Consider the following 13,708-nt stretch of genomic DNA (forward strand, 5'->3'; position numbering starts at 1 on the left):
TTAGAGTATTCCCGGATGTTACAAGAAAAATTCAAGAAAAAAGAAAAGCCTTTCTTTCCTTGAGGAATGAATTAGTAGCTAGGGGTGCAAAATTTTTCTTAAAATACCCCTGTCGGTGTATTTTGGTACACAACAATAACAGATATGTATTTACTGAATTGGAACAATTGCGTGTATATCTAGACTCTGATTAATATCCTGAAGTGTTAGCTTGAAGTAGTATATTCAGCAAATAACCGTGCGTTAATATTATTTGGAAATTGCCTCTATTATTCGCTATATTTTCCTGGGTCTCCCATTTACTTATAATATGGGAACTATTTGCTTTTTTGGAAATGTATTACTTGAGAAAGTTGTATTTGTTTTTTCCCTATTTACTTGTTAAAGTTTCAATGTTTTGAAATATTTGAAAAATTCAATAAATAAAAAATTAAAAAAAAAATAAAGGAGTGGACTGGGAGGCAACTTCCCTAACCCTAACCTTATCCTTCCTCCCTCTTCCTCTCTCCTTCCCTCTCCTCCCCAACCTCTAAACCCCACCTACCTTCCCTCATTTTTTTTGTTCTGGAACTTACCACTCCATGGAGCAGGAGTAAGTTCCATGCGCTGAACGCCGGTGCGTGCGCTTTATCGGCCGGTCTCTGGTCCGGCCACGCCACCCAGCCCCCTTCCCCTTTTTTGCAGCCTGGCACTTCCACGCATACCGAGAGATACGCATGTGGCTGGGCCATTTTGAAAACGCGCTCAGCGCGGCCACACACGTATTTCCCAGGATTTGTATGCTTCGGGCTTTTTAAATCAGGCCTAAGTGTTTCAGAAACTTTTACATGCAAAAAAAAAAAAAATTTGGTAAAAAAAATACTCAGAGATTCATGATTCCCAAGATTAATTCTGCTGAGCGTTGCCCATTTAGGTGGTTAACCACAATGTCTGTGTATCCGCTAGTGAATGAGATATTCACACACTCTTATTGATATATGATGGTCACAAATTAATTAATATGATCCATGCTTCATATTAGGTGAAAATGTCTGTGGGCTTTTCTGCTATTGATGTATATCGCCAGACGATCAGGTTTTCTTCATCATTTGTCAAGTTTATCCTAATAGAAGGACATCCAGTAGCACCGTGAGATTTATGAAGTGACTCAGAGAAGTGCACTGATATCTGGCATCCCCTGGCGAGTTACAGCAAAGTGAAATCTCTTTCCTTAATTTGTAAGCTAAAAGCTCACAGCCTCCCCCACCCAAGGGAAAAAACAACTCTGAACAAAACTCAGGGGATATCATGAGATGGCAGTGCTGTCTTTCTGAGGACAAGGAATAGTTAACACTAATAGCAGCAATCGCACACTGCATTCAGAATGAAAGCACTGATCTTTGCATAATGAACTCTGCAGCGTGACCTGGTACTGTAGGTTTCTAACTGCTTTTATGTTTCTGTAGCTGAGATTGGAGATTTTGATGAAAATGTTGATGGAGAGCACCTAGCAAAAAACAAGTATATACCTCAGCAAGAAGCATTAGAGGACAAAATTATGGAATTTCACCGTAATCACGTGTGAGTATGCTCCTCCCCCACTGCCCTGCTAGGTTTTAATCTCCCCTTTCATCACACATTTTAATTGCAAGCGTATGCTGCTGTCGACAAGGTGTCTTTTCCACACCTCCCACTCGCTTTCCCCTCTTCCTGTAGCTTGCCTACCTTGATGATGCACAATTTCTCTTGTATCAGAAGCAGGAAAGTTCCTGCTCAGCTTCTTTCCAGCAGACTGGATAGGCCATTTAGTCTTTTTCTGCCATCATTTGTTTCAATAGCATGTCAGTACAGATTTTATTTTTTCCTGGGAATTCATTAGTGTTTATTAAACAAACAAAAATGGGAGAAAATCAGTGGGGACAGAATGACTCGTTTTTTTTCCCCACAGGTTTTCTCCCACTTTTGCATGTTATAATAAACCCTGATGAATTCCCAGGCAAATAAAATAAAAACTAAAAACAAAGGTCCCTTCGTGTCTGACACATGCTTACATGTAGGAAGAACCCTGAGTGCACGAAAACATTGCCACTTTAACAATATCAACCTGCTGAGATTACCAAAAAAATACATGCACTACCTGGTAATCCTATGAAAATGTAGGTTGATAGAATGAGAAAAAGGTGGCAAAAAGATAACACATCATCCTTCCTTTAAGAACATCTTTTGAAGGTAGTTTGTCTCTTCTCTGTTCCCATTTCTGATGCATTATACTATAGAATTACTTAATGGTCAGGATTTCTTTCATTAAGAACATAAGAACATAAGAAATTGCCATGCTGGGTCAGACCAAGGGTCCATCAAGCCCAGCATCCTGTTTCCAGCAGTGGCCAATTCAGGCCATAAGAACCTGGCAAGTACCCAAAGACTAAGAAGATCCCATGCTACTGATGCAATTAATAGTAGTGGCTATTCCCTAAGTAAACTTGATTAATAGCCGTTAATGGACTTTTCCAAGAACTTATCCAAACCTTTTTTAAACACAGCTACACTGACTGCACTAACCACATCCTCTGGCAACAAATTCCAGAGTTTAATTGTGCGTTGAGTGAAAAAGAAATGTCTCCGATTAGTCTTAAATGTGCTACTTGCTAACTGAGCATTGACTGAGCAGCAATAAATATTCATTATAAATAGTATTTGTGAGTGTCCGTGCATTACAATGCTAAATCACCTTATCTCGTACAATATGAAACCTAGGCTGTAGGTCATCCCAAGCCACTTAGAGCCTTCTTTCTATGCTGTCATTAAATTTTAGTGCATTTTTCTTGATTTTAATAAACCCATCCAATCACAGGGGCGGCAACGTTCATATATGGCTGTACGTAGAACTACTTTAGTATTTTATAACCCATGTGTATCGTAAAATACGCATATCTTTACCCTGCAATATACACACCCTTATCTTATGATTACATATGTATACATTCAATGCATTGAAATCATGTACCCTTCCTACCTATTTTAAAAATATACGTGCATATATTTTACGCAGGAGTAATGTGTATCGGGATTTATGCGCATAAGTCATTGTATTTTAAAACATTCATGTGTGAAGTAAATTACCAGTCAAAACTCTCCTGGTTCATCAGCCTGAACCTCCCCCCAGACCTCCCTACATGTTTTTATTTTTTTTAATCACTTATGTGAGATAATTAGCAAGTACAAAGATATGCAAGCAAGTTGGCAAATGTATGTGCTCCCTTTTTTACGCGCATGTGTGTGCATGCGAAAGTGAAAGTATATGAATATTATTGACTTTTATAAAATATGCAACAAGCACGTGGAAGATATTTACCAGTGTATGTGCCCTTTTTTTTTTTCACATGTGGCCTTTTGAAAATTCATCCCTAAATGTGCAGCTCCAGAGATAGGGAGCACATTTTCTAGAACAATATGTAATATGCAGTCAAGCCAGCTCTTAACAAAGCCCCTTTGTCCCCTTCCTTTTTTGTTCATTCCCCAGATGTTTGAGTTTTAGACTCTTTAAACAGTAACAATAAGGAGCTTTCTATTGTTTTTCATGCTCCAGTGTTTAATGGAGATTGTAGAACCAAGGCAAATGGCAGATATGAGTAAAGTGCATGCATGTTACATTGTGTCTTCTTGAATAAATATGATTTTAATACCATAAGTGATACAGAATGAGCTATTTGTATGCTTTTTGGTGCCCTACAGTCTATGGAAAATATGATTATTAAACAACCTGCCTATACTTTGTGGTTAGTCTTTTGAAAATAGGATCTTAACTATTTTAATCGTACTGCTGAATGTTATACCATCCATGCTAATAATAAGCCATGCAGCTGTACAGGTATATATGTAAAATGTAAAAGGAGTTGCACATATGTATTGACTTTATGTGCATAATTTCATTGCTTCCATAAGTTTACTTGAATTTTAAAAAGGGGGCATTCTTGGGGGTGTGTTTAAAGATTTACACAAGTAACCTGAAATTTTAAGAGTTGTGCATCTAAATGGCATTCAGTTCACACTCATAGCTTTTGCAGCAGGTAATTGTAGGCACATATATTTAGCTGCATAATATCACAATCTTCAAAGTCAATTTGTATACGTATCTTATGTTTGTAAAATGGGTTGGTTTTGTGCATACTTTTAATTACATGCATATACTGTATCGTCAGCTGGGCACACTGTTAAAAAGTTAGCCCCATATGTTCAAATGGTAGGATCACAACGAAGAGAGTTTCAGACTGTTACGGAAACCTGCTGCCTATGAATTATAGGTAATAAGCACTGTGGTCACTAACAGGTGCTTCACTGTTGAAGTAAAACCTCAGTCCATGAAGGGCTTTGTTTGCTGAAAGCTGTATTAGATAGTGCTGTCTTGTGCTCTGCTTACCGTATTTACTCTAACAGTATAGGAAGTTAAATCAGAGGCAGAACTACGGGGGGGGGGGGGGGGGTGAGGGGAGTGTTATGCAACTTCATCAGTACTCAAACACCAAAGGGCCCACACTAGGACCAGATTGTGCCTTTACAGCCCAGCCAGTGCACGTGGCTCCCATACGTTATCGTTATCACTGGTGTGCGTAAAATCCGGGAGATATTCGTGTGCCTGAGCCTTGCGCGTTTTAAAAATAGCCCGGCCACGTGTGTATCCTATAAAATTGCCGCATCCATATGCGTGCGCCGGGAACCGTGCAGACGTTTGAAAATCGACCCCTATGGGAACTGCATTGCTTGGGGCCCACCCCACCCTCCAGAAGTTGTCACTAGTGATAGGAGGGGGACTCAGAGCTGTCAGTGGAAGGGGGTGCCTGCAGCTTGACCTTAATGATATCGCTCTGCCACTGAGCTAACTGGAGTGTTTTGCTTAGCTTTTGTCTTAAACTGTACAAGTTCTATTAACTCTTTTCAATTTTACTTTATTTTTTTATTTATATATTTTTGTTTCCTTCTCAGTGGTCAGACACCAGCAGAGTCTGATTTTCAGCTCTTGGAAGTTGCTCGTCGACTGGAGATGTATGGAATCCGACTGCATCCAGCAAAGGATAGGGAGGGAACCAAGATTAACCTGGCTGTTGCCAACACAGGCATTCTGGTGTTTCAGGTGGGAACTGTCCAGCACGTGAAGGCTTAAGTGAACTCTTATGCAGGAAACAAAAAATTCCAGATGCATGACACTTAACTGTCAGATGGGAGTCCATATTCTTCAGTATTATCATAGTTCTAGGCAACACTGTAATACAGGTTTGCAGAAAAATTCCTCTGTCCCTCCTTCCCGCTGCAATACACACCCACACTTTTTTATAAAAGGTTAGCTGTAAAAGGTTTTCTATTGCTGCAAATTATATCCCCATCTCCAGCTTCTGAGCCATGAAATCTGGTATAAAACACCGAGCACTAGATCTTGGTGATTCTCTGTGACTGTAAGCAGATACTGCTGACTATTAATACACACGGAATTGCTTTGCATGCTCTGTTAATTTAAGATAAGTAGATACTGTTCATTTCAGTACCTTGTGCTGTACTAGTGCTATACTAGTGTTTAGCATTCTGTTTTACCAAACAGCACATATATTTTATTTATTTAGTTAGTTAGTTAATCCATATCTCACTTACCTGACCATATGTGATACATGAAGTGGGGGTGGCATTTTTCATCTGGTTTCTTTGTGTAATGGGTTTTAGGACAGGAGTGTTTCAGTAAAATTGTGTTGAAGTGACTCAGCTATACTTGTCATCTGCTTATGAAAGGTGATGTGCTTTTATATAAACAGTGATCTGCATCCTCACCTGAGCTTGTAACTGGATCCAGCTTTTTGTTCAGCTATGCTGATGTCATTCTTTAACTAAAATATATTTCCATGAAAGACAGTATTGATTTCCATTGCCTTTATCACTGAAGAAGCCACAAGTAATGAATGAATAACCAAAACTGTGTTGAAGAAGCACCTATCTGATAACTAGGAAACTGCAAGCTGCTCAAGTCAGCAGTGACCAGTTTAATGAGAGAAAGGGATCCTATTTACAAATCCTTGGATTGCTAAGATGATTTCATTTTATAAGGGAAGGGTGTATTTATTTTTTCTCGTGATTTCATTTATTCAGGGTCATACCAAGATCAATGCTTTCAACTGGGCGAAAGTTCGAAAGCTGAGTTTCAAGAGGAAGCGTTTCCTGATCAAGCTGCGTCCCGATGCAAACGTGAGTGCTTGAAATGGCAAACGTCCTGGCACTACCGCCTCTAAACTAGAATCTGTTCTTTTAATTGAGAGTGGTGCCATTCACTGTTAGTGTATGTTTTAGGCTTATCATTCTGCTATTGATAACTGAGAGTTGGTGTTTTCTCTGGAAAGCAGAACAAATCCGGCCACACAAGTGGGCGACGTCATCCGTACCAACATGGAACACACACACACTCCAGAGCACAGAAGACTAGAAAACCTTTCTGAGCATGTACGGAACTTCCTGAGCTGCCACTGCCGCATAAGCCTCCTCAATCTACCTTCTTCCACCATTCTCAAATTACATATTCTGTTCTCTCCACAGCAGCCTCTATTTTTAATTTTTTGTTTTCTTCAAAAAACTTTCTTCTTCAAAAAATTTTTTCTCTCATTTGTTTTGACCTTTGTCATAAAGAATCCATTTGAGGTAAATCCCTCTTTAAGTTATGTTTAAAAGGGGATTTATACAGAATATCTCCATCTAGGCTTCTGTCATAACGTGTCCAACTGTTCTAACAGAGCTCAAATTAATAGAGGTGTAAAGTTTATATTTTCTTCTATCAGCAAGAAATCTAAATCAGACCAGTGCTTAAAACTACTAGGTTAGTAGAAAACGGGGCCAAGTTTCGTCTACTTCTCATAGAGATCTTGACTTCTCATAGAGGTCTACTTCTCATAGAGATCTGCAGGTAAGAAATCTCCACTGGCATCATTATTGGCAGTGAAACACCATGCAGGCAGTCTATTGGTGCTGAAACCTATGGTGGCCATTGTTATTGCCAGTGGCCGCATCATCTATACACCATGCTGAGGTCTATGGCACCATTGACTTCCAGCGCCAACAATTTGGCACCAAAAATTCTTCAATTGCAGATGTTATGTTATCATAACTTTCAGTACACACAGTCTTTGTAACCGAGCTGTCTCTTCGGCATAGGAACTCATCCTCATGTTCTAAAACTTCTTCTGGAGCACTACTTGTAACTTCCACGAAATGTCACCTTTTTTGTAGAAAGGATGTGGTTAGATGATGTCTACATTTACATTAAGCACTTTCCAGTTAACTCTCCTTCTCTAGCCAGTTGTGGAGAAATTTGCATTTTGTGTGCAGTCTCAGTCTTCATTTCCTACTTTTCAAAAACCTTTGTTAGCACAGAAAGAAGATCTAAAGAGAAATATCCACTCCAACAGGAGCAGTCTTCTAAAGACATAACTGTTCTCATCTCAGATTTAGAAAAGAATACTTTCTCGTCTTTTGAAACTGTCATTCCAGTCGATTGCAAGATCCTTCGATCTGCTATCAGATCCATCTCTACAGTCAGAAGTAAATTCCAACAGATGACATGTCGTGCTCAGAATTTGGCTGCGGCCATGTCATTTGCCCTTGGGGATGAGACGTGTAATGGTGATGATGTTCCTGGTGTACTTTATTCTATCACCTAAGTGGTCAAAGGCAGTTCCAGTTTAGAAGCTTCAATTAAAAATTTGGCAAGGACCCCTAACAATTTCATCAGTAGATTAGAAAAAGAAAGAGAGAGAGATTTAAGATATAATGTTCAGTAATGCCTGGGACATAGAAAGGTTCAGCTTTCTTCAATGCAACTATATCTTTTTTGAGATGCAGAGACCAGAACTCTACACAGTATTCAAGGTGTGGTCTCACCATGGAGCGATACAGAGGCATTGTGACATCCTCAGTTTTATTTGCCATTCCCTTCCTAATAATTCCCAACATTTTGTTTGCTTTTTTGATTGCCACAGTATACTGAGCCAACAATTTCAATGTATTATCAACTATGAAACCCAGATCTTTTTCCTGGGTGGAAACTCCTGACAAGGAAACTAACATTGAGGTAGATCTTAAAAAAGTACGCCGGATTTTATAAGATACGGGGTCGGTGCGCGCAAGGCCGAGCCGCGCAGCTGAGCTGCGCAGCCTGCCTCCGTTCCCTCCGCGTCCCCCCATCTTCCCCTCCCTTCCCCTATCTAACCCACCCCACCCAGCCCTACCTAAATCCCCCCTACCTTTGTTGTACACTGCATAGAATAACCGCAGCTGCTAGAGGTATGCAGCATTGTATAGTACATAGCATAACTGCAGCTGCTAGAGGTATGCAGCATTGTACAGTGCATAGAATAACCGCAGCTGCTAGAGGTATGCAGCATTGTACAGTGCATAGAATAACCACAGCTGCTAGAGGTATGCAGCATTGTACAGTACATAGAATAACCGCAGCTGCTAGAGGTATGCAGCATTGTACAGTGCATAGAATAGCCGCAGCTGCTAGAGGTATGCAGCATTGTACAGAACATAGAATAACCACAGCTGCTAGAGGTATGCAGCATTGTACAGTACATAGAATAACCGCAGCTGCTAGAGTTATGCAGCATTTACAGTACATAGAATAGCCGCAGCTGCTAGAGGTATGCAGCATTGTACAGAACATAGAATAACCGCAGCTGCTAGAGGTATGCAGCATTTACAGTACATAGAATAACCGCAGCTGCTAGAGGTATGCAGCATGTACAGTGCATAGAATAACCGCAGCTGCTAGAGGTATGCAGTATTGTACAGTGCATAGAATAGCTGCAGCTGCTAGAGGTATGCAGCATTGTACAGTGCATAGAATAGCTGCAGCTGCTAGAGGTATGCAGCATTGTACAGTACATAGAATAGCTGCAGCTGCTAGAGGTATGCAGTATTGTACAGTACATAGAATAACCGCAGCTGCTAGAGGTATGCAGCATTGTACAGTACATAGAATAGCTGCAGCTGCAAGAGGTATGCAGCATTGTACAGTACATAGAATAGCTGCAGCTGCTAGACGTATGCAGCATTGTAGAGTACATAGAAGAGGCCATTCCTGTTCCATGGGTTTAGAATATAATCGGGACAAGAAAAATAGATTTCAGGAAATTGAGCTAGTACAGTGAACCTGGTTAGAACAAATCCATGATCAGGAAGAGCCAAGTGTTAAGGTTTCAAGAGCATTCTTCAGTCTGACTGTCCTGCATTTTACTTTAAATTTTCCTTATAGTGTCACACTCCTCTATGGGTCTGAAACGTGAGTGTAAAGGCAGCTGGATGTACCTTAAGATAGGGTGGGCATTCTTAAGCAGGAGTCTTCTCCTGAAGCAGCTGCCGTTCCCTGGGGGTTGAGTCCATGAGTTCAGGTGGCCGCCAGGTCTTTTCAGGCCCAGGCCAGGCCATAAATCTGGACAACGCCAAGGCAGGACTGGAGCAGAAGGCCAGGGCAGGGACCAGAAGTTGGAGCAGGAAACCGAACCATGAAACCATGAACACAGAATGCAGGATCGAGGCCAGGCAAAAGGATACAGGGAGTAAATTCATCATTGGGCTGCTCAACCAGCAAAGCTGTGGCCAGCTGGGCTTCCTTATATACTGCTATCTATTAGGAGCCACACCTAATGCTGGTCCAATAGGAGGCCTTCAGAGGTGGGCCACCTCAGCATTTCTTCTTTTCATGTTTATCAGCGGCTCTGTGTTGCTTCAGTCTCCATGGCTCTGTCACGAACTCCTCTGGCTCTGAACACTCTGGGAAAGAAACACATAGCTATGATAATCTCATAAGTTGCCTTCCTTTAGGAAAATTGGCTAAAAATATTATTGTTAATCAAGCTGGTGTGCCTTGCTCATTTAATTCTAAGTGTAAGCAATTGGATTTGGTTTCCATTCTGGATAGCACTAATAGAAGCAGTTAAATAAGTAGGTTGGTGATGCTATTTTGAATTGTTAACATTTATTAAACTAGCTATTGTTCACATAGTATGTTTTAAATAAAGGTGGTAAAGACATATCCCTCCCCCCAATCTTTCAATCTAGCTGAAGACAAAGAGATCAATATTCAAAGTCATTTAGATGGATAACTCACAAGTTATCCATATAAATGGCAAGTTATCCATCTAACGCCAAGTTAGCCAATTAAATTTTAGTTTTGAATATTGACCTCATTAATATTATCTTCTTAAATAATTTTGTTATACCTTTAAGAGTAAAAATGTATTGTAAAAGGTGAAGAAATGTATGTATTGTATCTGATGCTTTATGTGACAGTACCATGTGCCTGAATGTATGACTTTTAATTTATTTACTTAAACTTAGTTTATCACCTACCTGCAGGCTCAAAGCAATATACAATGAAAAAAGAAAATAAAAAAATCAGCAAAAATAATACAAATTAATAATAAAGGCAACTATACAATAATCATGAAATACAATACACAATTAAAATAATAAAATATAAATATGAACTCTAATATAAAACAACTTTAAAATAAATGCAAAACTAATCCTCTGTCTTTACAGAGTTCATATCAGGACACACTGGAGTTCCTTATGGCCAGTCGAGACTTTTGCAAGACCTTCTGGAAGATCTGTGTGGAATATCATGCCTTTTTCAGACTCTTTGAGGTGCCCAAGCCAAAGCCTAAACCTGTGATATTTAGTAGAGGATCATCCTTTAGGTTCAGGTAAGACCTATTCCTATTCTGGGGGGGGGCGAGTTAATTACCTGTGTTTTCACGCTTCCTCATTTTAATTTCTTGGATCACTGTTGAGTAATGACTGAGACTCTCAGCACCCACAGCCCTAGCTAGCTTGGGGAGCAGAGGCTGGGCCTGGGAATCAAACTCAGGCCCTCTGCTTGAAGGTGCACAGTACTTGCCAACCAGCCCTCATTGGTATCCATTTGGGTGGACATTGCTGTAAATATGTTTTAGGTGAGTAGCTTTCTGAATTAGTACCTAAGTATCAAATGGTTCATTTTAGGCCCACTGAACAGGGTAACATACAAGCCTGATTATTACAGTTTCTGTTTCCTCCTTGAGCCAATGGTTTATAATTTAAAAAAATGATTTGAAGAGTCAAGAAGAAAAGGAAGGAAGGTTAATTAGGGGGGGGGGGGGTTAGGAAGTCAGAAGCCTTTACCTGGGCAAACTGGGAATGGACTGGGGAAACTGGTGATTGCGTTGGGGCGCATATTTAATAAAATCCCCCCACTAATGTCGTAGAGCCGGCATTTGTGTGAAGAAGCGCGCGTCCATACAAAATTAAGCGCACGTTTGCGCGTACGGTGGATTTTCTATCATATGCGCATATACGCGTGCATGTTATAAAATGGCCACGTTCTTTCATGCGAGCCACCATATGCGCGTACATGTACGCCTGCGTGGCTGTTGAAAAGTTACCTTCTTAGAGATGGTCTAAAAAGAACAGACCCTCTTCTAAAAGGGACGCTTGTTAGTAAGGGAACGGAGTGCTTCTTACATGTATTTACTTTTAAGCAATGAAAAAATTGTAATTTAGAAATGGATAAAGAAATTAGCTGGCTAAATCTATAATCCATTTCGATTTTCAGTTTTTCTTATGAACCGAAATTCTGAATATCTCATTGTGGTGTTACAATAGATACAACATAAACACAGTGTTAAAAGTATGATAATACAAATGTGATCAAATAGGGCAAAATGGAGTTATTTTATATCATCCATATAAAATAGAAATAAGTGGGAATATATTGAATTAATAAAGATCACGTTACACCCACATTACAGTTAATTAATCTGCCGAAAATAAGGATTTTTCCTGGGAGGTAGGTCAAGGCTTAATTTTCTGCAGTGCTCAGCCACTTACCTAAGCAGAATAAAGGAAATACTAACCAATTTAAAACTCATCCATAACTTCGACAAGACTGAAATAATCATATTAGACAGAAAGAACAACTCTCCACAACTACCACCAATCAACCTAATGAACCAAAATACGGTTATATCTCCGGTCAATCATGCTTGCAATCTTGGAGTAATAATTGACAAAGAACTTTCTTTCAAATACCATATTACAACAAAAATCAAAGACGGATATCATAAACTACTAACACTCCGTCATTTAAAACCTTTCCTTTCCACCAACAATTTCAGATCAGTCCTTCAATTTCTCATTTTTTCGAACCTAGATTACTGTAACTCTCTCCTTTTCAACTTACCTCTAAACACTATCCACCCACTCCAAATCCTACAGAACGCAGCTGCAAGAATCCTCACTGGATCCAAAAAGCACGACCACATCACTCCAACACTTATCTCACTACACTGGCTACCAATAAAATTCAGGATAGAATACAAAATACTATCCATTCTACATAAAATTATATACGAAAAACAAGAAAACTGGCTAAGTTCCTCCATAAAACTACATACCCCAAACAGAAACTCAGATCAGCAAATAAAGGACTTCTAAAAACACCACCTACTCGTTCCAATCAACTCACCTCAACCCAAAAGAGAGCAATCTCTCTAGGAAGCCCAAATCTCTGGAACTCCCTCCCTCCCTCCCAACCAAACTCAGAACTCAAGAAAACCTAAAAACCTTCAAAAAAGATCTAAAAACATGGATGTTCACCAAAGCATACCAACTCACCCAATGAACAACACAACGCCAACACCCTCCGGTCTAACCTGAAGAAAAATGAAACAACACAAGTATGAATTATAACAAAGAATAGAAATGTGAAAAAACTGAACAGCAACTAACCTGTTTATGATATCCCTATGTTAACAATCTTTTGAACCTTTTGAAACCCTTGTTACCCTCCTTAACCTTATAACCTTTGTATTTTTTGTAAACCGTTATGATGGCGAAACCGAATTCTGTGCCATTCTTTATAGCTTGGGGTTAATGTTAGATCCCAGATTTCACTCCCATATAAGAAGATTGCTTAGATGATGCTATCAAATGATTTTAATAGTAGTACTACTAGGGGATTGTTTTTGTCTAGAGGTTTCTTTGTTTCATATAAGCTCTTAGAGCTTTTTCTTATAGTGTCTTTATAGCCAATTTAAAACTCCTAAATGCACTTAGGGGTAGATTTTTTTTTAAAAACGTGATCGCGTACTTTTGTTCGCGCAGCAGGCGCAAACAAAAGTACGCTGGATTTTATAAGATACACGCATAGCCGCGCGTATCATAAAATCCTGGATCGGCGCGCGCAAGGCTGCCGATTTTGGGCAGCCTGCGCGTGCCAAGCCGCGCAGCCTGCCTCCGTTCCCTCCGAGGCCGCTCCGAAATCGTTTTTTCCAAGCTTTACGTATCGGGCCCGTGACTTGGAGCAGGTCTGTAGCACGTTTTCCTTCTCTTGTAGACCTTCTGTGGTGGGGATGGAATGAGCAAGTTACCTGCACATAGAAGCCTTTTGACTTCTGAGTTGTTTAGTTTTAGCCCTGGTGTTAAGGAGCTGTCTAGGAAGGTCATTGATGTAGATATTTAAGAGGGTGGGGACTTGGGTTACATCCCTGCCTCACCTCTTTGAAGTTCCCTTTCTAAATGTTGTTTATTTTTATCTTTCGGCTGAGGGGTAAATACATGGATCTAATTACATCATACGTTTTTCCCCCAGTTCCAGTTTGTAGTAGTTTAAAGATGAGGCCGGGGTGTCAGATAGTCAAAGGCCAATTCTTTCCCT

At 39.9% G+C, this 13,708-nt stretch overlaps 1 protein-coding gene across 3 annotated transcripts in view; it reads left to right on the forward strand.

Moving 5' to 3' along the window:
* FARP1 (FERM, ARH/RhoGEF and pleckstrin domain protein 1) overlaps nt 1-13,708 on the forward strand; it is a 400,646-nt gene that overhangs the window by 300,569 nt on the left and 86,369 nt on the right. For all 3 annotated transcript variants that reach the window (XM_029604480.1, XM_029604479.1, XM_029604481.1), the window contains 4 exons: nt 1,446-1,560; nt 4,963-5,110; nt 6,112-6,207; nt 10,555-10,718. In XM_029604480.1, the coding sequence (XP_029460340.1) occupies nt 1,446-1,560; nt 4,963-5,110; nt 6,112-6,207; nt 10,555-10,718 (523 nt within the window). The remainder of the gene's footprint in view (nt 1-1,445; nt 1,561-4,962; nt 5,111-6,111; nt 6,208-10,554; nt 10,719-13,708) is intronic.

This window comes from Rhinatrema bivittatum, chromosome 5, assembly GCF_901001135.1.
Source record: "Rhinatrema bivittatum chromosome 5, aRhiBiv1.1, whole genome shotgun sequence".
NCBI lineage: Eukaryota > Metazoa > Chordata > Amphibia > Gymnophiona > Rhinatrematidae > Rhinatrema > Rhinatrema bivittatum.